Source organism: Electrona antarctica (genome assembly GCF_951216825.1).
Source record: "Electrona antarctica genome assembly, chromosome: 18".
Taxonomy (NCBI): domain Eukaryota; kingdom Metazoa; phylum Chordata; class Actinopteri; order Myctophiformes; family Myctophidae; genus Electrona; species Electrona antarctica.
Window position 1 is genome coordinate 8,361,878 of NC_136799.1, and position 27,621 is coordinate 8,389,498.

Consider the following 27,621-nt stretch of genomic DNA (forward strand, 5'->3'; position numbering starts at 1 on the left):
GCACTTCATGCCAAAAACGCTTGCCAAACCCTGTGTTAAAGTCAAGACAAGTATACTATGTTTGTTCAATAAGAGTACCACAGACGAAAAACAGTCTAAGTCCAAATTTCATTCTGACCCCTCCACGAAAAGGCCTCGTTGTCCTGAACCCTTATTTATCATTTATACATTATGGATCAATAGTGTGGACTTAGACTGTTTTTCGTCTGTGGCAGCTGGAACGCTTTCAATATTGATAATTGAAATAAGCACGTGGGGACACGGTGGCACAGTCGGTAGTGCTGTCGCCTCAGCTAGAAGGTCCCGGGTCAATTCCTGATGGGGAATCTGTGGGCACTGGGGCGTGTTCTCTCCTCCATCAGGGCTAATACCCGAGGCGGGGTTGGCGAAAGGGCCTGTCTGTGTGTAGGGTAGGTACCCTCACAAAACACATGCAGTAATCCTGGTAATCCATGCTCTAAAAATGTGGCGTCGCAGCCCACCCATGTGAAAATGTAAAACTAAGGACACAAACAAAACAAACAGGTTATCTTTGATCATCCATTTATTGAGAATACCACACATCCATGATAACATGATGGGGTGGAGGAATCCAGCAATTAAAATCAAATCAAACTAAAATCTTTCAAACAAAAGAAATAAGAGTGAAACTCATTTTCCAGATAGAAAAAGGGTCTCCTTCCTTAGCCACAAAATGAGAGAGAGAAGCCCCTCAATTTGCATTATTGCTTTTGGTATTCAGTTTAAAACTATTACAGAACTAAGAAAATTAAGTACTGTAATATTTTTCAAAATGTTCAGGTTAATTGTTTTTTTCTTTCTTCTTTTTTTGTGTGTATTTTGTTGGAGAAGTGTCTGGTGACTATGGGGCCAGTGCAGTGTCCTTCTCTCCCCATAGAGGTGACTGGTGACTGGGGACAGTGCAGTGTCCTTCTCTCCCCATAGAGGTGACTGGTGACTGGGGACAGTGCAGTGTCCTTCTCTCCCCATAGAGGTGACTGGTGACTGGGGACAGTGCAGTGTCCTTCTCTCCCCATAGAGGTGACTGGTGACTGGGGACAGTGCAGTGTCCTCCTATCCTCGCCTCCTGAAACAACAAACAAAACCTTTACTGACTCCCAGAACTCTGAGAGTGTACAAATGGAACCAAATTTGGTTTCATTTGTCATTCAGGGCTAGCTCTTTGTGTTTCTGGTAATATTAGTGTCCGCTCATTTTATTTTATGTCCAAAACTATTCTTTTTACTAAAATGTCCAGCACTAGCCAGCATGTCGATGAGATGGCCAGGGATCTAGACTGATTCGCTACATTCAGCGTTTTGCTTTTTTTCACCTGGCCTCTCGGTCTGGGAGTCTTCCTATTTGAAAGGGGCGGTTTCGATCACACCGGCACGGAGGATTCTGATTGGTGCTGTGATCTGCAATCAGCAAATGACGTGCCTATAAACGCAACGGGTGACGTTCGGAAATTGGGCTCAAGCGGAAGCTTCCCAGGCTGAGAAGCGACGCGAATAGACCAAGCGTTGACTCTAGCGCATATATGTCAAACTCAAGGCCCGGGGGCCAAATCAGGCCCGTGGATGAATTATCTTTGGCCCGCGGGATATATTTAATTAGTATTAGAACTGGCCCTCTGGTATATTGCACGGACCACCATAATACTACAAGTCCGACAATTCACTGCGAGTGCATTGGCACATATCACATACCAGTCAGTGCTTGGTGAGGATCATAGAACAGGAAACTGAGCTTAATAATAATGCATTTTCAGTTTTAAATGCATTTACTTTTTTGCTGTTTGCCTGGGACGTCCTCATGACCGTGCCCGTGTGTTGAAACACAGTCCGGCCCTCGACCTCGACCGATTTCTTTATTTTGGCCCACTGTGTATTTGAGTTTGACATCCCTGCTCTATCGAGTCAGCCTGGATTCCAGGTTAAATAAATCACTCCATATACCTGGGCAACTGGCGTAACCTGACTCCGCCAGATGGGGCAGCAGAGAGTACACTGGGTTCCCCCCTCCTGCTCGGAGGGGGGAACCCAGTGTACTCTCTGCTGCCCCATCTGGCGGAGTCAGGTTACAACTGGCGGCCCTCACCTTCACCTAATGAGGGTTAATATCGGAAAACTCATATACTGTATTATTGATTTCAGCTGTTACAATTCAAAACATGCAAACATGCTTTAATTACTTCAGTCTATATTAGTAGCTTAATGACTAGTATTACACTTTTATTGTCTTTTTTTTATGTCCAATGTATTTGTATTTAAGTTCAAAAAGTTAACATAAGTAATTAAGTACAACTAAATGCATTTGTAATTAAATTAAAAATACTTTCTATCAAAAACGAATTCTATCAAAATTGCTAAAATAGCATAACTACAAGCTCAAAACGCGCTTTGAGCTTGTAGATGGGCTATTTTTGCTACTTTTGTGTGACGTAGAATGACGAAGTATGGCATTAATTACGGAAAAAGTTCTGCCCGACAGTATGTATATATGCAATGTGGCCCTCTGGAGTGAGTGTGTAAATATAGTGGCCCTCTGGAGTGAGTGTGTAAATATAGTGGCCCTCTGGAGTGAGTGTGTAAATATAGTGGCTCTCTGGAGTGAGTGTGTAAATATAGTGGCCCTCTGGAGTGAGTGTGTAAATATAGTGGCCCTCTGGAGTGAGTGTGTAAATATAGTGGCTCTCTGGAGTGAGTGTGTAAATATAGTGGCCCTCTGGAGTGAGTGTGTAAATATAGTGGCCCTCTGGAGTGAGTGTGTAAATATAGTGGCTCTCTGGAGTGAGTGTGTAAATATAGTGGCCCTCTGGAGTGAGTGTGTAAATATAGTGGCCCTCTGGAGTGAGTGTGTAAATATAGTGGCTCTCTGGAATGAGTGTGTAAATATAGTGGCTCTCTGGGGTGAGTGTGTAAATATAGTGGCTCTCTGGAGTGGTGTGTAGATATAGTGGGCCTCTGGAGTGAGTGTGTAGATAAAGTGGGCCTCTGGAGTGAGTGTGTAGATATAGTGGCCCTCTGGAGTGAGTGTGTAGATATAGTGGGTCTCTCCATCATCAAAGTTACCCACCCTTGCACATCAGGAGGTAGCAGCAGTCGTGGTTGTGGTGACGCCGCTGACCTTCTGCGTGGCGTCCTTCTTAGCCTGATGGGCCTGCAGCACTGCAACCGCCTCCTCCACCTACACAACAACACAACCCATTAACACAGGGGTTTTCAATCAGGAGGTTCCAGGCGGCCCACAGCTAAATGACGGAGAATTGGTAACCAAATGGACCCTCATAGATCTTTAACTCTTGAGAGCGTAAAACGAAACTAAATGGACCAGTAACTGAAGAGTTAAATCATTGTTAGACATCTTCGTTACAAAATGTACAAGAAGTCTACACAATTAGAGAATCTAGAAGAATTGTTATTTTGATTAACGTTTGCCTGTTATCTCCGCTATGGTACCAACATCGATCGACACAGCATGCATGGAATTGTGGACAAATATGGTATTCAACCAACGACAACAAAAGCGTGCCTTTGAGCGCAGAGACTCGTGATGGTGAGCCTTAGCCTGGTTAATAAACCAGACCGAATCAGCCGTTGGCAAAAAAAAATTGCCTACCAGCGGATTACGGTCTGGCGAGGCTCAGTAGCACGCCTCTTTCCTACAACCGAGAACAGGTCGGGCCAATCGGGACACGGTATGCAATATGGGCGGGCTTTGGTACAGTGACGTTCAATGCTTGAGACCTTTTGACTGACAGTAGCTCTGACCAATTGCGTCAAAGAGACATTGTATGAACCCGCCCCCCGGGAAATGAAATCCAAGTGGAGCCAGCCCAGACTAATACACCGCGACAGTGTTGTGTGATATTAGTCTGGTTTATTAGCCAGGCTAGGTGAGCCTACCTTTGAGCGCAGAGACTCGTGCGACTCCAACATGTGCAGGAGCTCAGAGTTGTCGATCTCCAGCAGCATGCCGGTGATCTTCCCCGCCAGGCTGGCGTGCATCGACTGGATCAGAGGAAACAGACGCTCGCCTGTTTGTGCACGCCACACAAAACCCAAGAGACACACGCATGGATTAAAGCAGGAAAAAAATAATAATCTCATGACTGAAATCTTTGTTAACTTTGTTTCCTATGAATTGAATATGAAGGACCCCAATGGAAACAAGTCATAGGCTTTCGTGGGGTTTAAATCCTCTTAGCAGACCATGCATTGAACTGTACATTCCTGTGCTATGACGAAAAATGTTCGTCCAGTACCTTTTTTTTACTGACGAAAACTAAATAAAAACTAAGCTATGATGACTAAAACTAAAACTAAATACGTTGACAAATAGACTAAAATGTTAGGGAGGGACTATAGTGGAGAAGAGATCCAGTAAATGTTAGGGAGGGACTATAGTGGAGAAGAGATCCAGTAGTAAAGTCATTTTATGTTTGGTTGCGCTCGGGTGCTGTAATGCATGCAACCAAGAAGCAAGTATAAAATCAGTCATTACCAGATCAACTGTAAAACATCTGGCATTACTTAATTTTTCATTATTATTCGTTTATTTGGTCGGGACAGTGTATATTGATGAATATTACATTAAAAATGCAGTGTAAATATACCAGATTTAGCAAAACATGCTAATTTCCATCAATCCAATTTACAAGAAGTCTACACACAATTAGAGAATTGATCAATGTTTGCCTGGTGTCTCTCCTATGGCTACCTCATCACCACATCAACACAAATCCTATCCAACGACGACAACATTTTGAAAAATGTCTTCTACATCCTGACAGTTTTCTGAAAAAGCTAAAAAGTTTCTATGTCAGTCGTTCTTCGATTTTTCAAAAATAGCAGACCTACAAGCTCGTAGCGCGCCACTCGGTGGCGCGCTACGAGCTTGTAGATGTGCTATTTTTCAATAGCTAAAGCATAACATAATGCTAACATTATGGGTTAATAAGGTGCTCGTTATCAATAAAAATCACACCCGTGTGAACTGAGTGGTGTAAGGTTTTATATAGCATGATCAGCTGTGGTCTGATGTAATGTCTGACGTAATGAAATAAGGTAAGGTATTATGTAGCCTGATCAGCTCTGATCTGACGTAATGAAATCACACCCGGATGTGATTTCACAACTGGCTTTTTCTGTGCAGAGAAAATGACCATGGTTGCTACGGTCATCCAGTTCACCCGGGTGTGATTTAATTACGTCAGAAATTATTTTGAACATAGCAACCATGCTCATTTTTTTCTGCACACAAAAGCCAGTTGTAGGAGTGGTTTACACCACTCAAAAATGTAACAAGCTCCATCCCTAGCACTAGCCCCTCCTATGTCCAGCTTTTAGTGTGTAAGTAAACACAAACTTTGTCCTACACAAACATTAAACGCCATTGACAATGAGTGGACAATTGTGAGTGTTCGTGTAAACACAAACATTGCGTAACACAAACATTAATGACAAAAGTGAGGACACAAATTGTGACTGGCCGGAATGAGACGATGTATGATGATGTATGATTTTGTTTTGGGTCTGAGTGAGAGGCTAGCTAAATCTCATCAAATGGTGTCCCGTGGCTCATAAATAAATAATGGACCTTGATGTGAAAAGGGTTGAACACCACTACCCTAGTGCAATATACTGTACTTCCTCTGTAATGTACTCTACTTATGTATAACTCTTACCCAGCATCTGTTTCTGCTCCTGCGGAGGCGCGGCAGCCAGCATGGAGGCCGTGAGAGGCTCCTGGCCTTGAACGTGCACGGCTGGCTGAGTCTGGAACGCACAGAGGAGGAGGAGGAGGAGGAGGAGGATGGGGAGGAGGAGGAGGAGGGGGAGGGGAGGAGGAGGAGGAGGAGGGCGAGGAGGGGGAGGGGAGGGGGGAGGAGGAGGAGGGGGAGGGGAGGGGGGAGGAGGAGGAGGAGGGCGAGGAGGGGGAGGGGAGGAGGAGGGGGGGAGGAGGAGGAGGGGGAGGAGGAGGAGGAGGGGAGGGGGGAGGAGGAGGAGGAGGAGGGCGAGGAGAAGGGGGAGGGAAAACCATGAGGAAAAGGATTTATATTGATTGAGGAAGAAATTAATTATGTGACTGTTCTTTAAAAGGGATAGTTCACCTCCAAAATGAGAGCGCTAGCTAGGGATGGAGCTCGATAACTGATCGATAAGCTTATTGAGTACCCGTTATCAATAAGCTTTGGGCTTATCAAGCCTGTTATCGAGAATAGCGGCCCATGATGTCATGTTTAAACAATCAAGGCAAGAGGCGATCAAGAAATAAATGTAATCATCCATGCTACATGTTGTTCTAAAAGTGTATTGATACCTGCAAACCAGCACTGCCCGGGTAAACAAAATTCCGCATTTAAAGTGACGGCACACCAGTTAACAGTTTCTTTAATATTACTTTACTGGTAAAAAAAGGTCCATTTGGTTCCGTCTGTTAGAAAGGTTTTGTATTTGAAGGCCCGATGGTAAAAGATACTGGTTCTGTTCAGAATTTATTGTCTCTTGTCTTTCCGCAAAATAACAGAAAAAGCTTGATAAGAACCCGGCTCGATAAGCCTGATTAATAAGGTGCTCGTTATCAATAAAATCACACCCGTGTGAACTGAGTGGTGTAAGGTCTTATATAGCCTGATCAGCTGTGGTCTGACGTAATGTCTGACGTAATGAAATCACACCCGGGTGAACTGGGTGACCGTAACAACCATGCTCATTTTTTGGTACGAACAGACAGACAGACAGACAGACAGACACGTAAACTAACAAAGCCAGTTGTAGGAGTGGTTTACACCACTCAAAAATGTAACAAGCTCCATCCCTAGCACTAGCCCCTCCTATGTCCAGCTTTTAGTGTGTAAGTAAACACAAACTTTGTCCTACACAAACATTAAACGCCATTGACAATGAGTGGACAATTGTGAGTGTTCGTGTAAACACAAACATTGCGTAACACAAACATTAATGACAAAAGTGAGGACGCAAATTGTGACTGGCCGGAATGAGACGATGTATGATGATGTACGATGATAAGAGCGCCCCTCACTTCACATGGGTGTGATTTTCTTTTCCCCTATCGATTACTCACCCCATGGTGAGTAAATGTCCGCCAAATGTCCGCCAAATATGACGCAAATGTTGTCCCCTCACGTCTCGTATTTGCCATTGACGATGAAAGGAGAAATTAGGTACTGGTAAAATGTCCGCCAAATATGACATAAATTTGTACGATGAGCGCCCCTCACTTCACACGGGTGTGGTTGGGAGTCCCTGCTTTAACCCATTTCTGAAAAACCTGTTTCTATATCAGTGGTTCTCAAACTATTTCATGTCAAGGACCCCCAGAATTATATGTAATTGGCTACCGACGCCCATCTGAAAATATGTTGTTTCAGGGACCCCCCAGAAGCAAAGATTTGAGTTGAAAACGTTTGCGCTGAAAGAATATATATTCAAAGATTTGCGCTACATTTTTGCGATTTTTGAAAAATAGCAGACCTACAAGCTTGTACGACCTACGAGCTTGTAGATCTGCTATTTTTCAATAGCTAAAGTATAACATAATGCTTAAAACACCAAAAGGGGTTCCCGCCCAAAATGGGTTAAGTACATACCTGCTGCAAGGCAATAGGTTGCACCACCTGGGGGTTGGGGTTACGGACGCTGGTGGCATACTTGTAGGGTGGCATGGCCCGGGGGCCAGGGACCCCCATGGAGGGGCGCGGGCCCATGGTCTGGCCAGCACCTAGAGGTCGGGAGGGGATAAGGAGCACATGGTTGTATGGTATTACCTGAATCACTTGAGTTCTGCTTTGATTTATATTTAGGTAGTAGAGTAGCTTATTTAAATCAGTGAAGAGATATGCTCTCCAGCCTGAATCCAACCGGATTGGGATTGTGTGGGCGATGGATGCACATGTGGTCATCCACCAGGTGGCTTCATTCTTAAGATCAAGCAGCTGATAATCAATGCGATCCCATTAAAAAAAAAACATAAACTTGCATAAACTTTGTATGACAAATGGATGAACTTGGAAGGAAAAAGTATACTTCATCATAAAGTACTTCAACATTTATAGATTGTAGCTGAATCTCACAGATACCCAAATTCACACCGGCAGCGGTATGCCACTTCCACGTTTTAGAGAAAGTGGTGCGGTTCCATGCGTTGTTTATGGTGAGGAGCAACCGCTGCTTTCTCTGCTGCAGCAGGAGCCAGCAAAGCGTGGCCTGGACCGACAAAGCGTGGAATAGGCGTTCACACGAAGGTGGGCGTTTCAAAGGTTTTGTAAACACCATAGATAGACTGTAGCCTCATTGGTTTCTACAGATCGGTTTGAAGCCACCCGAGTACACTTCATTCAAATGTATTCAATGCTTTCACATTGAGGCGTTCCGAATCCGTGGAGACTCCCGAGACTACCTCTATGCGGTCCCAAGAACGGTTAAATGGTAAATGGTAAATGGTGCATTTATATAGCGCCTTTATCCAAGGCGCTTTACATAGATTGTGCATTACATTCACCCATTCACACACACATTCATACACCGATTGCGGCGGAAGCCATGCAAGGTACCAACCAGCACATCGGGAGCAATTTGGGGTTCAGTGTCTTGCCCAAGGACACTTCGACATGTAGCCAGGAGGAGCCGGGATTCGAACCGCCGACCCATGGATCATTGGACGACCTGCTCTACCTCTTGAGCCACAGTCGCCCCGAACGGTTGGGTGAACGGTACGCAGCATTCACACTACCACAACATCTGCCAACGCACTCGGGACCAGATGGTCCCGAGTGCGCTCACCGGGACCATAGTGTGAATCTGCCCTTAGAGGGAAACCAGATCGGTAGAGATCAACACTGCTGCTGGTGTGAATTCAGCATTGGAGTTGGAAACTGCTACAGATGTACAGATACACACCTCTTGGGCCCTGCGCTGTGCTGTTGGGAGCCATGTGTCTCATGTTGGCGCGTGGACCTGGCTGGCGTAAGGAGTTGGCCATTCCCTGGAATCCTTTGGAGCAGCGGCGTAATTTCAGAAAGACATAGGGTGTGGCAAAAGATAAATAAGTTACAATAGCAATAATACAATAAGACTTCTAAAAGAGCAAAACGTGTGGATCTGCAAGCTCTCAATGTGTCACGTGGCTAGCTAGATCAATATTTCACTATTTATTTGAGGGCAAATACAGAAAATGTTTGAAAATGTTCGCCTATAATGACATTCTCAAAATAGGGATGCCACGTTGAATGTGGTTTATAAATGGATTGTTGCACACGTATATAAAATGCTCTAAATGAAAACACACATGAACAACGCATGTGTCGCATGCACAACAACGCGCTGTGAGCTTTGTACACGCTATAGTATTTCTGCACGATGATGAAGTATAAATAGGGCTTCAGAGGGCATTAAAATACCATAACATTATACTATTTAGGACAGTGGTTCTCAACCAGTGGTCCGGGGACCACCGGTAGTCCTTGAGGGGGTTCCAGGTGATCCCCAGCTAAATGACGGAGAGTTGGTAACCAAATGGACCCTTATTAGATCTTTAACTCGACTCGAGTGTAAAATTAAACCAATGGACACATTCATTTTACGCTCTCAAGAGTATAAATTGTTAAACGTCTGCATTACTTAATTTACAAGAAGTCTACACAATTAGAGACTGTGGAAGAATTGTTATTTTGATCGTTTCCCTGTTACCTCTCCTAATGGTACCAACATCAATACAGCATGAAATTGTGGACAAAATCTTATGCAACGATAACAAAATATTCGTAGTTGTGGATCTGGAGAGGCTAAGATCTCTTCAAATGGTGTTTCCGTGGCTCCAACGCCGAATAAATAATGGACCTTGATATGAAAAGGGTTGAAAACCACTGGTTTCTAGAACACATCACACATGGTTTATGTCAAAGAGAGATTATTTAAAGAAATCACATGATCTCACTGACCTTGACCCCTCCCACCTTGCTGCTGCCAACGAGGGTTGGGCCTCATCTGGGCCATCTGATTGGGTGCATAGTAAGTGGTTCTGTTCTGGGCCTGGGGGACAAAAACATATATATATATATATTGTAATTTTTATAGAATCATACTTTCATTTCAGCACCATGCAAGACCTGCTTTGTCTCTTTATATTTTTAACTTTTTTTTTAGGCCTGACGTCGAAGTCCTCTGGAAGAATATATATTCAAAGATTTGTGCCACATTGTCACGATTTTTCAAAAATAGCAGACCTACAAGCTCGTTATGAGCTTGTAGATCTGCTATTTTTCAATAGCTAAATAATGCTTAGTTAAAACACCAAAACGGGTTCCCGTCCAGAATGGGTTAAAACACACACGCACGCACACACGCACGCATGCACGCACGCACGCACGCACGCACGCACGCACACACGCACACTTTAACAATGTCTTTCCGTTTGTTGCTGACAGTGTTTTGTTTCTTACTAGGTTATCTTTTTTAGTTGAGCTGCAAAGCCATCGTAATGAGGCTGACGGTATTGAGTTTGTGCTTGAAATGTACCGTAATTCTGCAAACTGTTAATAAATATTTCAATCAATCAAAAACTGCATTTTGTCAGTCTGCCCACCAGAGGGTGCTGCTCACTCAGGTTTGCATCTGTGCCTTGTTCTCAATGCCTTGTTTTATGTCTCATTGTCTCTCACTAAAAGCCGACAGGACAATGTGGTGCTTGTGCATAACCGTATGCTAGTAGAGGGGCGGGAGGTTATAATGTTCCATTAATACCACGCGCTACGTCATCTGATCTCTCTTTAGAAGCGTTAATATTCCAAACGAGATGCTTGGGTGAGTCAGAAATAAATGGTAAAAATAAATGGTGCATTTATATAGCGCCTTTATCCAAGGCGCTTTACATAGATTCACACACTAATGGCGGCAGAAACCATGCAAAGTACCAACCAGCACATCAGGAGCAATTAGGGGTTCAGTGTCTTGCTCAAGGACACTTCGACACTAACTCTGGGGGAGCCCGGGTTCGAACTGGCGACCTTGCGGTTACCATCCGGGAACTCTACCCCTGAGCCACCGCCGCCGTTATGAGAAATGAGGACAGAACATCGCCGTCCTGATCAAAGCCATGCAGAGCGCCGTAGATTTGGAGAGAATAGACAGTTTTGTCGTGCCGTAAACAAGGCTGCGCGGCGCATGGGCAAAACATGTCGAAGAGCGCTGCACCAGGCGTTCCCTAGCAACTGCCCTGTCGTGTGGGAACGTCTTGGGCACTAAACCTGTTAAAAGACTACACCTGATTTGGAGAATTACAATAAAGAAATCATGATATTTCCATTTCTCTCCTCTGGAATATTTTACATATATATAAATGTATTTTTATAATTTAAAAAATACCCTTTGCCCCTCCAGCGTTGCCCCTCCAGGGCAAAGCCAGGAGGGGAAAGAAGCGTACGACCTATGTAGACGTGCTGCGGCGCGACAGCTTGGCTGACAACACTGCAGAGCTCAAGAACCTGATGTTGGATAGGAATTTGTGGAGGGCAGCGATCCAGGAATCCTGAGTTGGTGTTGGCTAGACCTCACTCTCGCAGCAACAACAACATAATTTTACAACACAAACACGCACACGCACGCACCTGTGGCACAGCGGGCATGAAGTAGCCGCTGGCAGGCTGGAACTGGTTGATGATGGCGTTGGCGGGCATGGCCCTCATGCCGGCGATGCGCTGCATGTACTGGTTGGTGAGGTGGGCCTTGCGCTCCTCCTTGCGCTGCGCCAGCGCCACGTAGAGCGGCTTGGAGCCCACGATGCGGCCGTTCATCTCCGTCACCGCCTTGGTGGCCTCCTCCGGGGACGAGAAACACACAAAGCCGAAGCCCTTGGAGCGACCCTCCTCCAGCATCACCTAGAAGAGATAGATTGATTGATTGAATGAATACTTTATTAACAGTTTGCCAAAAAAGCACAGACAGTACAGTTCAATGTGAGCTTGTAGATTGGGTATTCGCTAATATGTTTGCCTATTTTCGAGGGCCGCTAGCCCCTCCTATGTCCAGCTTTGAGGGTCTGTGTAAACAAAACCATTGAAGGCAAAAGTGAGGACGCAAATTGTGATTGGCCAGAATTAAATGATGTATGATGACGAGTGATGATAAGAGTGCCCCTCACTTCACACGGGTGTGATTGTTTATGTAATATTAGACCCCCAGTTTCGAAACCACTGAATTAGAGAATGTAGGCCTTTAGGCTCTTCTTGGCACCAGGATTACTGTGGTTAAGGTAGCCTAAGGCTTGTGATTTCTAAAATGCCCGATATGGCGACATGCTGGAGTTATGATGTCATTACACACACCTTAGCACTTGTAATGGACCCAAACGGAGAGAACTCCTTGCGCAGTTTCTCGTCGTCTATGGTGTCGTCCAGGTTCTTGATGTAAAGATTAACTCCCTGAAAACAAACCCAGACATGGGTCGTGATTTGCACTGAATACACCTCTCATGTTTCAAAAACACCAAAAAACAACGATGTATTCCTGCAGTCTGCCGACCTGGTAGCGACTGATTCTCTCCTGTTTGAGAAGCTCAAACTTTCTCTTCAGCTCCGCCTGGCGTTCCATCTTCTTCTGAGCGCGGCCAACGAACACGGTCTTACCGTTGAGCTCCGTGCCATGCATGTCTTCCACAGCCTGTGGGTGTGAACGGGTGCAGTACTTTAGTTTAGACAGTTTTTGGTTTAGACGAGTCATTGGTTAGACCAGTCCTACAAGTATGCACTCAACTAAGTATGCACCCCGTGTGAACATACTGTAACAACACGCTGGAATTAGCCCTTTGCCAAGTCCCTCCCCAACCCGCCCTTGTCCAATAGGCACGTTAGCAGTGAGGAGACAAGGGCAAGCTCTCCTTCTCCCCCATTGAGATGCATGTTAAATGACGGGATTTCTCCATATAAATAATCAATCATTTCAGTAGCAAGAGCATCAAAGTGTCTTCTAAATCTAGTCAACCAGGCCTGCAGTAGGCTATGCACTGACTGGACACATTTGCATGACATTATTTAAATTAACTAGAAATACGAGAAAATGACAGAGGGAGAAATCAACTTTTAACGACCACCCGACAGGAGTTTTCATGTTGCACAGTAAGACTACGCTCATTAGTATTATTGCCATCACCTGGGTGGGTGAGTCCTGTAACCTTTTCGACGTTAAGCCGTGTATATGTTCAACAACACAGCCATGCAAAATAACATTGACAGGGTGGGATTTAGCGAAGGGCTAATTAGAAACATTTAACGGGCCGACGTGAAACATTTTGGGCAGAGGTTTTTACTTGGCATCCAAGGGGTATGCATGCATGCAAAGTTTCATGCCGATCGGACCTACCGACAGACAAGGGGGCGAAAAGCCGAACACATAGGCCCAATCCCAATCCGCTCCCTTGCTGACTCAATGAGCCCTCACTGACTTAGCTGCGCGTTCATGTGAAGTCTGCGAGGGCTTGAGGGATGTCCCATTTGAAATCGGTAAGTCAGTGAGGGCTCAGCTCCGCCCCTTTATGTGCCCTTTGCCAAAGTCAGCATCGATGCTGACTTTAGCTGACTTTGGCAAATAAATTACCCACAGTTCATAGCGTTACCAGGGGAATGAGGGGGATCCTCCGAACGTCAATCATTTAAGTATGCAAATGAGTTATGCATCGCGGTTGGAATGTCAACAAACACAATAGCGCTTTCTCACTGTTCTCAAAGGGAGACGGAATGGAAGGATAGGCTATATATTTAATAACAATAATAATAATAATAATAAGGGAAACATGATGAGAAATGACTGATGAGCAAAGTAAAATAATATGGAAATGCAATTTATAATGCATATTATTATATATTAATATTACAACCCCTATCACACAGGAAAGTGTATTTATGAAACTAATAATAAAACGATCAGCTTAAATACTAAAATAGACGTGATAGACATGTATAAATAGGCGAAGCATGTAGGTAGGCACTGGCTGTGAATAAGGGCAGTTTTTATAAAGTGATGCAAAGTGTCATGAATGGCGGACTCATCTTCAAAGTGCTGTCCCATTTCTTTCACAACAATTTGGAGCCCTTGCAGCCTCTCACCCTCAAGCACTTACAGCTGACATCACTAAAGTCAATGAGGGTTCAGGGCTCAGGGCTTGAGGGAGGCAATTGGGATTGGGCCATAGTCTCAGCCACGCCTTCGGCCTGACGGAGACAAACTAATATGCATGACTCCGTTGCAGCTGTTGCACATTAATTACCTTGTTGGCGTCTTCGTGTTTCTCGTAACTCACAAATCCAAAGCCTCTGGATTTGCCAGTGGGGTCTGTCATCACCTTAACGCTGAGGGTTTTACCTGCAGACGTCACAGAGGAACAGCGGTTCACAACGTTTCAGCTAGCGCTAATTGATTTCATCAACACAGGTTGTTTTTTCACAGACAAAAACTAAATGGAAACGTAAATGAAAACTAACCTATGATGACTAAACTAAGACTAAATATATTGACAATTTCGTCAACAAATAAAAAACTAGACTAAAATGTTAGGAAGGGACTAGTGGACAAGAGATCCAGTATTAGTATTAGTAAGTATAAGTAATTTTACTCTTGGTTGGCATGTTATGAAAATAGCTGTCGCGCTGCGACGCGCTGTGAGCATGTAGATCGGCTATTTTCAACAATGTAAAATCAAGGCCTGCCAAAATACATTTTAGTCGACTAAATCAACTGTAGATTTAGTCGACTCAAATCTAAAATGTGTAAAACTAAATGCAAACTATTCAAAAGACTATGATTATGATTTTGACTATAATATGCTGTCAAAATCAACACAGTTGGTAGTTAAAAAGAACTGGCATTCCTTCACTTGCAGACAGCTCTAATCCAACTGATATAATTACTGCTAATATGTTTTTTTGTTTCTCAATATTCTGATCATTGCAGTGTTTGTTCACTTTACAGTCAACAGAAAATGCATTTTCAAGTCGGGATACCACTTTTATCCAATCAGGAGAGAGAACTTATACAGGTTACTGGATAAACAAGTAGGGGTGCACGATTATGAATCATTTGCATGCAGGGACATATCTGCCGATGCCGATTCTGACCGATTCGAATATTATACAGAGGACCACAATGGAAACAAGCCTAGGCCCTATAGGGGTTTGGCCCAAAGTGTTAAAAAAAAGTATTCAATCAATCGATAAATATACTCTTTTTCCTGAATGAGATGAGTATACAAATTAACTGTAGAATTTAGCCATTGACGGTCACATTATTATTGCGTCATCAATATCAGTGAAAATAATCTGTACAATCCGATACCGATATGGTATTTTTATGGCCGATTCTGATTACACTACAGATTATATCGATAAACAAGTGAAATTGGAAGTGATGACACAAAGAAACGAGCAGAAAAAACAGGAGTTTGAACCTGATCAAATGTTGAACCTGATCAAATGGTTGATCTCTCTTGATTGGATCAAATTGGCAACCCATTTATTTTCTCTTTCAAAAGCTGTAGAGACGGGGAGGGAGACCCCTGCTATTGGATAAACTCATAGCAATGATTAGAATTTGAACATAGCACTTTCCGTTCTAACAAAACAATGTCACTTACATGGCTTTAAGGAGAACGCACTGCTTAAAATGTCCACTAAGTGTCAGTATTAGACCACAGAGAGCATGTACTGTGTAGAGTAGACCAGTGGTTCCCAAAGTGGGGTCCCCAGGGGTCCTTGAGGGAGTTCCAGGGGGTCTCAGGCTAAATGGCATTGATGCCGTCGTAATGGCAGATTTTACACTTGCTGAAAATAGCCGATCTACAAGCTCACAACTGCTATTTTTCAGCATGCAACCAAGTTAAGACCTGGACTTATACTGGATCTATGGTCCACCAGTCCCTTCCTTACATTTTAGTCTAGTTTTTATTTGTTGATGAAATTGTCAATATATTTAGTCTCAGTTTTAGTCACCATCATGGCTTAGTTTTCATTTAGTTTCCAGTTAGTTTTTGTCAGTGAAAAAAACATTTTTCGTCTTAGTATTAGTCGACGAAATCAACACTGGTATGCAACCGTATCGGTGCTGCGAATGACGCGGTGGTGAAAAATAATGCGGGTGCAAAATGTTCCTTCAATTTACCGTATTTGTCGAAGAGCTCCTTCAGCCTCTCGTCGTTCATGTCATCACCAAAGTTCTTGATGTAGACGTTGGTGTACTCCTTGGCTTTCGCCCCCAGCTCCGCCTCGCGCTCCTTGCGAGATTTGAAACGACCCACGAACCTGAAGACGAGGGCAGAGAGGCAAACGCACATTCTTACAAAAACAGAATTATAAAGACAAAAACAGTCTGGAACAACAAAAAACAACCACAACAACAAGAGCAAGATGACCCAGAACTCATCTCTCTTGACTTCCATCTTCAATCTAAAGAGACTGGCTTTAAACCAGGCATCCGATGCGGCGGGTAGGTGTTCACCACACTGACACAGAGGGAGACCTGACCGCGCCACACCGCTTACAACATGTGCTTCCATTCCGTTGCAAAAATAAAAAACATATAAGGACAAACAACATTCACGAGACATTCACAGCCACAACTCTGTACGAGACTGCAGGATAAAAGAAATAAAAGAAAACGATGAACGACCACGTAGCTGTTGTTAATAACAATAAATATCACCAGAGGCAGGCAAATAAGTAGGCATGCTATACACAGAGAGAGAGAGAGAGCACAGTGAGTGACGACCATCTTATAGTTCCTGGTCCAAGACTTGGTGAGGAGGAGGTTGATGGGAAGGGGATGAAGGGAAAGAGGCCCGCAGGACAAAGGAAAGCTGAGGACGACCAAATGGTCTTTATATACCTTGCTACGACGACCTCTCCCACTCCGCCATCCAGTATGCATTCCTGCTTTCCATCTGTCACTAAAACACACAAGCTTGGTTATACACACACACACACACACTCTGAGGCAGGCCAACCGGCATGGTGGTGGAAAGATGGACACACACAAAAAACAACACATCTGGTAGGGGAAAAAAAGATACTGTCTTTTGCAGGGGTCATCATCGCCAAGCTGGATTGTGGTGGAGACTTTTGTCACTATATAAAAAGAAATCCACAAACATACATACCTAAAGAGCTATAGCCCTGAATGACCATAACAGATCTGAAACTCTGAGAGTGTTCAAATGACGGGTCAATTTGGTTCCATTGGTACGCTCTCAGACCCCTTTTCCACCGGTTGGTTCCCAATGGGAACCGGTTCAGTTCTTTTTGGTTTTTAGTCCATGAGCCAGAGCTCCAAAATTGGTGGGCAAACTACACCCTATATTAAATTGTTTATAGGATCAATACAAGTAAATTAATACATGATAAGCCTTCCACAGTAGTAGCATTTTCATATTTTCGATTATTTTGCATATTTTCCTACATAATGCCTCATTTGCATATTTAAAAATGTAAAATGTGTAATACAATAAATCATTGTCTTCGTGTAAGTACTCAATTGGGGAAGTTTAATGGTGATAACAATCTAATATAGGTATGGTTTTGCCCACTCAATTCATAATTAACGTTTCAATTTTGGAGCTCTGGCTCATGGACTAAAAACCAAAAAGAACTGAACCGGTTCCCATTGGGAACCAACCGGTGGAAAAGGGGCCTCAGAGTTAAGGGGGTCTAGTACTAGTGGACTGCTGGACTCCTAATGTGCCTCCATAGTGAGAACCACTAGTACTAGTGGACTGCTGGACTCCTAATGTGCCTCCATAGTGAGAACCACTAGTACTAGTGGACTGCTGGACTCCTAATGTGCCTCCATAGTGAGAACCACTAGTACTAGTGGACTGCTGGACTCCTAATGTGCCTCCATAGTGAGAACCACTAGTACTAGTGGACTGCTGGACTCCTAATGTGAGAACCACTAGTACTAGTGGACTGCTGGACTCCTAATGTGCCTCCATAGTGAGAACCACTAGTACTAGTGGACTGCTGGACTCCTAATGTGCCTCCATAGTGAGAACCACTAGTACTAGTGGACTGCTGGACTCCTAATGTGCCTCCATAGTGAGAACCACTAGTACTAGTGGACTGCTGGACTCCTAATGTGAGAACCACTAGTACTAGTGGACTGCTGGACTCCTAATGTGCCTCCATAGTGAGAACCACTAGTACTAGTGGAAAACCTGGATATTCGACATTCAATAATTGGGTATTATGATCAAGATAAGAACATTATAATGGTGTGTAAAAAATAAGAACTAAAATTTGCCACAGACAACGCCAAGTCTTTGCCACGGATACATTTGTCCGTGTACGACGTCAATATTGATGACCCCTGCTCTTTTGTTGTTATGTACGTTCACGTTCAACTTTGTTTCAACTTTTATTTTATTTTTCAAAGCTGCTCAAAGTAAGAACTCTTGCTGGTTAGTTGTATTATTCACACACACACACACAAAAACCCTTATCATTCAACAACAATGCAAGACTCACAATAAGGTATGACAACAGATGAACAAGTTACAGTACATAGACACTTTCTAACCACATCTCATGTCAGTCTGACGGAACACATACGGCAGTTCAGGCGTCTTCGCCATAAAGCCAAAGTTGTACTCCATTACTACTTACTACTAATACAAGTAGTGCGACGGTGTCACCTGCCAACAGGGAATTGATGTTCAAGCTCTGCATGCGTTATTACTAGTTATTGTTGACAAGCAACGCCTTCGCATGATTGCATCATTTAAAGGTCATGCGTTGTCTTTGTAGTTGATATCTTAGAGACCATGTATTGACATGTCATGTGGTTATGCACCTTGAGGGAAACTCCACCAATCCTTGTTTTTCTCATCTATTTATTTATTTATGTGTTTATTACATTTTCTTTTACCAGCGATAGTTAGGACCAGACGCTGAAACAAAGGATGACACTTTAACCACTTGAACCCCAGCATCCAGATTCTGGGGGGAACAATTCGGCAAAAACAGCCATTCCACAAACACACAACGTGTGCTTGTAGATCAGCTTTTTATTATTTTGGCAGAGAGATTTGAAGAACACACTGGTTACAGTGCAAACTGAGGTCCGTGTTACTAAGTTTAGAGAGTCTAAGTGGTTAAAACGGAGAGTAAAACAATGGAGTTCGAGGTGCACTCCTCCTCCCGAAACTGCTCTCCCGGTGAGGGATGATTGGATACTCACACCTTGCGGTCGTTCAGAAGCATGCCGTTCATCTTCTCGATGGCGCGGTCAGCCGCGTCCTGGGTTTCAAAGTGAACAAACGCGTAGCCCTTGGAGCCATTTTCATCACAGACCACCTGGACCGGAGAGGACGAGACTGACATCACTAACAAACAGGATAACGAGGAGCATACTACCTTATACGGTAGTTCCTTCACGAAGAGCCAATGACGGAATCTCCTCTATAGCAATGGTTCCCAAAGTGGGGTCCGGGGACCCCCAGGGGTCCTTGAGAGAGTTCCAGTGGGTCCCCAGCTAAATGATAGTTTGGAACCAAATGTACCATTATGGGTCTGTAACTCTGAGAGTGTACAAATGGAACCAAATGGACCCGTTAGGGTCAACCAGTGAAATTACACTGGTTGAGAATGCTAGAGCCGTAAAAATCTTCTCTTATGGGGGTCCATATATTTTCTAATGGGGGCTAATGAGTGTCAATTTGGGGGTCCTTTAAAATAGAAAGGAGAGGTCGCACAACTGGTAGTCCCGATGCCAAAAAACGTTTTATTTACCAACGTTTCGACAAACAGGTTGCCTTCTCCAGGGTATGAAGGCAACCTGTTTGTCGAAACGTTGGTAAATAAAACGTTTTTTGGCATCGGGACTACGAGTTGTGCGACCTCTCCTTTCTATTTTAAAGTTTATCTCCCGTGGTCAGCACCTCCCTACTCTTGGTGTGCGCTCCTACCTTTCTGTTTAATTTGGGGGTCCTTGACATTAAAAGGTTTGGGAACCACTCCCTTAGGGTGCCACAGCAGCACCCACTTTGAGAAACCCTGTGGACCTGTAGTGTTCATGGCCCTTCAGTGACGTTGTGTGTTTTGGTGGTCGTACCTTGCAGGAGAGGATGTTCCCGAAGGCAGAGAAGGTGTCATAGAGAGCCTTGTTGTCGATGGACTTGTCCAGGTTCTTGATGAACACGTTTCCCACCCCGGACTTCCTGAGGGAGGGGTCTCTCTGGGACCACATGATCCTGATCGGCTTCCCTTTCACCACGTCAAAGTTCATGGTGTCCAGGGCTCTCTCCGCTGGGAAAAAGTACTCACATGTTTTAATTAAGTAAAAGAATCAATGTAGAAAATAGTTACGTTAAGTAAAAGTCTGGAAATGTACACAAGTAAAAGTACAAAGTACTGGCATCAAAATGTACTTTAAATACCAAAAGTAAAAGTATTCATTGGGCCTGGGCCATGGCTCAGTGGTCCAGGCACCTTGGCTGGTAACCCAGTCTGGCAGTGTGCTGCGGGTTCGACTCCCGATCCCGACGGCCTTTACTTCATGTCTTCCCCCACTCTCTCCCCATTTCCTGTCAGCCTACTGTCTGTTCCTCCATAAAATATATAAAATAAAGGCGAAAGCCACAAAAAAACTAACATTTAAAAAAAAAATTCATTGTATTCATTGTGCAGAATGTCCCATTTCAAGTTTTTAAATGTATAAAAATAATCTCTGTCCAAAATGTATATAGGGCTGAAGTGGTAAATGTATGTTATGTAATAATAATCAAAATCTACAATGTAATGTAGTGGAGTAGACGTACAATATTTGGATCAGATATGTATAGTGGAGTAGATGTAAAAGTAGGGTATTGGGAATGGGGGGGAGGGGGGCAGTCACAGAGGTAAGGAAGGGTGTCAACTAAGACTTAGTTGCATATCACTGTCAGAGATACTTAGTTACTAAGTATCTCTGTCAGTGATATGCACACTCATGGCCTATGCATTGTGCTGTGCAACACACTTTTATACCCACCAACACATAAGTTGCATCTTAACAACTTAACGTGTGTACTAACGTGCTCAATGAGGTTAAAACTATAGCAAATGTTTGGGTCCTGGGGACCTTCGTCAGTGCTGCTATATGGGTGGATCACACGAAGACCCGAAGGGGTCGAAACGTTGTTTTCTTTTCCTTAAATAAAAGTTTGGAGCTCAAGACCGGTGTGGCGAACTTCATCTTCTCTGAATCAGGCTCAGCTGCTGAGGATCAATACAAAGAAATTCTATTTTCTTAAGTCTCTGTCTAAGGAGTCTTATTTAAACCATTTATGCGGCGAGCGAGTCTTTTTCTGCCATTTCTCCTTTATGTTTTTGAGACCACCGCAACAAAAGGACCAAGAAAGGGCGCAACAGTCAGTACAATGCAAGTACTGACTGTGCAGTGGAGGTGGTTGTAGTAGTGCTGATCTATCGACCTGCTCTTCTGAGAAATATGTGTCCTGTGTCGTCGGCTAGGACCACTGCTGGTCGACAGCAATGTAGCCTATTGCTCAAAATGCAATTCCTCTTCTGCCCAAATGTTGTTTGAGTATTATTAGCTCAAAGGTAGAAATTTCCCACGGTATAACCCGGGTATAGGATATGAAAGTTATGGATTTTTCAGGCAGTTTTTAAAGCCCAAATGTCTTCTTTTCTACAGATCTCACAACGCATCGCATCTTGACAATTTGTGAACTACTTTTGAAATAGAAAAAGTACATATAATTATTATATTTTAATCTTTTCGACATGCCCAAAATAGAATTGCCTTAGGTGGTTAAACTAGTCACCAGTGATCATACCACAGCTCTTCTATGATTTTTAACTAAAACATCACAAACTGGAGTGTAAAGCCCATGACACTAGACTGTGTCTAGTGTCACTAGACCTCCTTGCAGCCTATCTTAGAAGATAATGCTGCAGTGGAATGTCACACAAAAGATTCGGTGCTCTTGCATGATGTCGGCATGCCGGTGAATCCCAATTTCTGGCCCTTATCGAGAGACACGTGGGAGGTATAGTAAAACGCGGTATGGTAGTAGACCATGCGGCACGGAGCAGCTGTGTCAGTGTCGGGGCAGCTGCGCGGGGGGCGAGCACATGGTCCTCTCACTCAACTCAGGGCACCCATGATGGGCTGCAGTATGCTGCCCAGCCAGGCCTTACAAAGGCTGGACAAAGCTTTGGGGATATGTGGCGGGCTACTGGTCCATTGGATAGATGGAATTAATTGACACTATATTATAATGTAGAAATAATCGTAAACTTTTGTCTAAGATATACTAGTGATCCATAGTACTAACTTAGCAATTCTCTTCCAAGCCCAGTTTAGTGTGATTATTTGTAACAACACACTACTTTATCAGTTCCTATTCTTCTGTTTGTGTCTCTCTCTCTCTCTCTCTCTCCATGCACTGTATGGCGCACTCTCTCTCTCTCTGTCCAACTGGGCACGAATGCCAACTAGTGAGCGTCCTTTTGTTCGATTACTCCACAGTGACACACACACACACACACACACACACACACACACACACACACACACACACACACACACACACACACACACACACACACACACACACACACACACACACACACACACACACACACACACACACACACACACACACACACACACACACACACACACACACACACACACACACACACACACACAGAGGGCTTTCCAGCTAAAAATGTCTGGTAAACAAAACGGAGCTGCCTTGTGTCTGCTGGCATCAGCAGTTTGCCCTGCAATTGTACTTCGCATGTGCTCCAGAGAAGGTGCGTGTGATGACAATCACACGCATGTGGGCCTGGCTCTGGAAGGTTCTGACAGGGCTTCTTGATTTAAGATTGATTTAAGAAAATACAACAAAGATCACAGACAGACTTCAACTGCAATACAATGATGACGGTTTTGAGTTATAATATCATGTCAAACTCTTTGCTTCATCATTTAGAAGTTAGAACCAAGTCATGGATCACAGCAAACCGCACGCCAAACCCCCTGATAACCAAACCATGCCTGTCATCTAGACTTTTATTATCTTATTAATAAATTTGTCTTATTAAGACAAATGTTTAGATACTATAATAATGCACAGGCAAACTTTGGGCTGCCTGAAAGAGGATCTATATTTAGAGAGGGGTCCTGTCATGTGAGAGGTATGTGCTGGCATGGACTGTGAGCTGTGGGCATTCTAGTGGAGAGACACATTCAACAAGAATCACCATCTCACATATGGCACCATTTGAATCCAAAATAAATGATAAACCTGCTAGGACTATAGTCGCTTGTCTATAGGTATGAAATCTGGAGGCCTGACATCAACTAGTAGACACAAATCAGTTTTAGCGGAATACAGATACAACTTATACACCAACTATCTACACGTCTATAGTTTGTATAGACTTGTAGACTATAAATACGTGTTTTCAGCTTAGCATTGCTCTATAACAGCACGATGTAGCTTCATGTAACACCCAATCGTTTCCATCCCCCCATGTCTGTACCTCTAAAAAACTGCCAACAAATGGTCTCTTGTGTCTCTTATTACCTTCACCCTGGAATGAATGCACGTCAGTTGTAACCCAGTCATTGCCACAGGTTTTGCTAACGGGCTCGAGTACAGATGAGATGTGACAGGTGTGTAATGTTGATACAACAGCTCCAAAACCCCACGCCGTGTACAGTTTTGTTTTTGTTTTTTGGGGGGGGGGGGGGGGGGGGGTGACTCCGCAGATAGGGCGCTCGCCCATTGTTGCTCAATGCTTTGATGGTCCCCAAAACAGAGAAAACACCTTCTACTAATAGCACTGAAATAACAAACCATTCGTCTTCCGAGTGCAATGTAGGGCTATAGTGGTCAATATGGATGGAATCAAATTATATCACGATATTTCTCGACCAAATACCTTGATATCGATATTGTACTAAGTCAGGTTTTTTTTTTTTTTTTTTTTTTTTCAAACTGCTTACATTTTTTTATTGAATAGCAGATCTACACGCTCGCAATGCCCCGCGTCGTGGGATTGTGGATCGGCTATTTTCGTTATTTCTGAAAATGAAGTACCTGTATAAAAATAGGGCTTCAAGCGTCACCATGAAGAGGCAATACTTATGTCATATCACAATATTACGATATGCAAAATCCCAGACTTTGTGACTAGTAGGGCTGTATTTTGCGTGTCTTAAGTACCAGGTCTTATTACTTAACTTAAGACCTGGAGGCGTGATCAATGCCATTTGGCTATTCTGAGTGGCCAAAGAGCATTGACCACGCCTCCAGGTCTTAAGTTAAGTCATAAGACCTGGTACTTAAGACACGCAAAATACAGCCCGTAGTCTCATATCACAACAGCGTTATAATATCAGCCCTAGTGCGTTGTTTTGTTTGTATATAGTTCATGACCCCCCCCCCCCCCCCCCCCCCCCCAGGATTTCATTGACGTCTACCAACAAGTTATGTTGAATTGATCAACATTACACACACATCTGCGAATAGATGGATACCACGGCAGTTAAGACCTGTGTCAGCTGTACTGTAGTACTGTAATTAACAAGTAGACAAGTAATTACGTACATTGTAAACAAACTGAACGATAATGACGTTCATTTAGTTTTGTGATCTGATTCAAACGCAAGGTTGAGAGTTAACTAAACAAAGCATGTTATCGTTGCATTAGACACGCACATACAGTAGGCTATGTCATGCCAGGGTGACAAACACAAGCGCTATTGTTCAGCTGTGCCTGTTACTGTGTGTGTACCTGTAGTTGTACTGTACAGCAGCAAGGGGAATTAATTTCACTACAGAATTATCCCTCAGTGGCCCTTTAAATAGGAGCAGAAATGGGTCATTTTGGGTTAGGCTGACAGGAAACTAACTGCTATACAAGTTGAACTGCACACAACAACCGCAGTGTTACTGTGAGGTGAAAAACATGGTAGGCCTACATATTAAGAGGACATGGTTTTCAACACAATGTCAAGCATACATGACAAACTAAACTGTACTGTGTGCTCATCAGCCTAGCATTATACTGCAGCGTGCAGGAACTGGGACATGCACTTGTATATGGGTCAAATGGTTACTCTAAAAAAAAATGACAATTGTCATGCTTCATTCTCTGGCTATAATGCCTCCATGTCTCAAAGAAAGCTAGTCTCAAATGTGGCTTAACGAGAGAAGTAAAAACAATATTTGTAAAATAGTAAAACAATGCAGAACTCTTTAGTGCACTTTAAATGGCAAAACATTGACTTTCCTTCGCCATGCATTTTCTAACGTGACATCAGTGGCATTTACAGTGAAGTGAACATGCACGTCCAATCATGTACGTGAGACACACACACACACACACACACACACACACACACACTCACACACACAGCCACTTGATTTGAACGTTGCATAAATTAGCATTCATTTGCATTAACAATTAACGAGGCAATAATGTTTCATATTTTCAACTCTGCTCAAGGTGAGCAGGCTATTATGCTGTGTGCCAAATCAGTGCCAACTGCCAAACCAAAACATTTAATGCAGCAGCTGCATGTATTCCAGCTGCTGTTCAGTTTAATAGCCTATATAATCCGTGCCACTGACTGCATATAAGGCTGCATTACATACACAGATACTTGAATATTTATCAATGTGTGCATGTTCTGTGTTTGTTCTTCCTTCCTTACCGTCAGCGGGCTGGGAGAAGTTCACATAAGCATATCCGAGAGAGCGCCGGGTGATCATGTCCCGACACACTCGAATGGACAGCACCGGTCCGGCTGGGCTGAATTTCTCATACAGCATAGCCTCCGTGATGTCTGGGTGCAGGTCGCCAACGTATAGAGAAGCCATCGGATAACTCCCCGCTGTGGCCGTGTTCATAACTCGGGGACTTCACTATTTAGTAGAAACGCGCCGCTCGCTCTCCTCCCCTCAAAAAAAACAAACAAATCCAGCCAGAGAAACGGTGATTATTCCACAATCCAAAAAAAATCCGTGCGTAATAAGTGTGACCGTCCTAAACGGTGAACGGATCCGATTCCGATCGCCGATCTGTAGAGGTTTTCCACGCGTTTTGTTGAATTAAGAATGAAAAGACATGACAAGCCTGAGAGAGAAAAAAATATATAGGCTACGGGATAATTTGGCGTATTTGCTTAAGGGTTTCTTGCCTTTATAAAGTAGAGTAGTAGACGCCAATTAACTTCGGTTAAAATCCCGAGGCCTCCTGTTCCTTGTTTTTGTTTTAAAATTAGATTTTGCAATTTTTTTTACATTTGTATTTTTTTTATTTTATTTTTTAATATTACGGTACTTATTTTTATGAAGGTTTTTTTGGAGATTTTATATTTTTTTATGATTTTTTTTTTCTTAAGTTTTTCAAGAACGGTGAGTTAAGACACTCACGGTTGTTTTGTGACCGGGGAAAGAGACTGCGCGAGAAAGGCATGGGCACTTTATAGTGAGAGAGAGAGAGAGAGCGGTGCGCAGAGGAAACACATGCAGGGTCAAACTTGGGTGTAGGGGAGAGGAAAAACACACGCACACACACACACACACACACAGAGCGTTCCGTTTTAAAAGGGAGAGCGCACATTACCGTCACAACTACCCTGGCCAGCTCCCCACAGCGACATCTGGGTGGTGGGACAGTAGGAGGCTACAGTAGCGATATATCTATGAAAATCAATAAATCACACCTGTGTGAAGTGAGGGGCGCCCTTATCATACTTCATAGTAGCCTCAGTGAACAAGGTGAACCCTCTTGTAAACAAATGTAATGGTGTATTGGGTCGTCCACACAGTTAAGTCTTTGTATTGAGTTATGCTTGAATTGTACTGTAATTCTGCAACAATAAAAAAAACAAAAAAAAAACAGGCTTAAGGACGCAAATTGTGATTGGCCAGAATGAGATGTAAATGATCTAATTTCCGGCCAATCACAATTTTGTCCTCACTTTTGTCTTCAGACTTTGTCTTCAATGTTTGTGTATACACAGATCCAAATATTGTACTTTACTCTACATTTGAAACTTGAGTTTGTAATTTTGATTACAAAAAACTGTTAACTACTTCAAAGCCCTATACATTTCAGCCATGGCTGATCTACAAGCACGCAAGCGTGCGTAGTTCTGCCATTTTCAAAAGATTTGAGACATTCTGCATAAACTTATACTTACAAGCCTACTTTTTCCACCACTAGTCATAATTTGTAATATTGTGGTTCATGTGAAGGACCCACATTGAGATGCATTTGTAGGAAGACATATTTCAAACTAGTCATCATTAACTTTATTTTCCAAAAATAGATTTTCATGAAGGCATCATGCTTTGCTGTAAAGTATTGGTAAATAATAATGATGTGCCCCGAAAATGCTTGATTTGTTGCATCAAGCAATTTGATGTCATTTATTGAAATGTGCTAAATAATCATTGTCATTCACCATCTAGTTAGTGTTGTGCGTGTGTAGACTGCATATCGTCTGTAGCCCTACCTATGCAATATTTTATCTATGGGGGTCCCTTGCACAACGTGTATCAAGTATCAGTCCTTGATTCTGAAAACATTTTCAA

The 27,621-nt window shown here is 43.4% G+C and overlaps 1 protein-coding gene across 3 annotated transcripts; it reads right to left on the minus strand.

Moving 5' to 3' along the window:
- Window positions 1–526: 526 nt before the first annotated feature.
- Window positions 527–26,466, minus strand: pabpc4 (poly(A) binding protein, cytoplasmic 4 (inducible form)). 3 transcript variants are annotated; one of them, XM_079528119.1, is made up of 15 exons: window positions 25,734–26,466; window positions 20,112–20,305; window positions 19,239–19,354; window positions 16,170–16,309; window positions 14,284–14,378; window positions 12,543–12,680; window positions 12,347–12,442; window positions 11,630–11,899; window positions 9,965–10,055; window positions 8,925–9,017; window positions 7,616–7,746; window positions 5,690–5,780; window positions 3,909–4,039; window positions 3,079–3,189; window positions 527–1,052 (listed from the first exon to the last, which is right to left on the minus strand). In XM_079528119.1, exons 1-14 carry the CDS (start codon window positions 25,927–25,929, stop codon window positions 3,088–3,090), a joined length of 1,884 nt encoding a protein of 627 aa, XP_079384245.1. In that variant the 5' UTR covers window positions 25,930–26,466; the 3' UTR covers window positions 527–1,052; window positions 3,079–3,087. The 3 variants fall into 3 exon arrangements, with proteins under 3 accessions (XP_079384245.1, XP_079384244.1, XP_079384243.1); XM_079528118.1 differs by having other exon boundaries at window positions 527–1,087; XM_079528117.1 differs by having other exon boundaries at window positions 527–1,045; window positions 3,075–3,189.
- Window positions 26,467–27,621: the final 1,155 nt, after the last annotated feature.

Excerpts from the sequence above, each read along its gene's own strand:
- pabpc4 (XM_079528119.1), bottom strand. The coding sequence starts at position 25,929 with ATGAACACGGCCACAGCGGGGAGTTATCCGATGGCTTCTCTATACGTT. Across the intron at positions 12,681-14,283 it reads AACACGAAGACGCCAACAAG|GCTGTGGAAGACATGCATGG; the intron begins GTAATTAATGTG and ends TCACACCCACAG. Across the intron at positions 5,781-7,615 it reads AACCTATTGCCTTGCAGCAG|ACTCAGCCAGCCGTGCACGT; the intron begins GTATGTACTTAA and ends TGTGCGTTCCAG.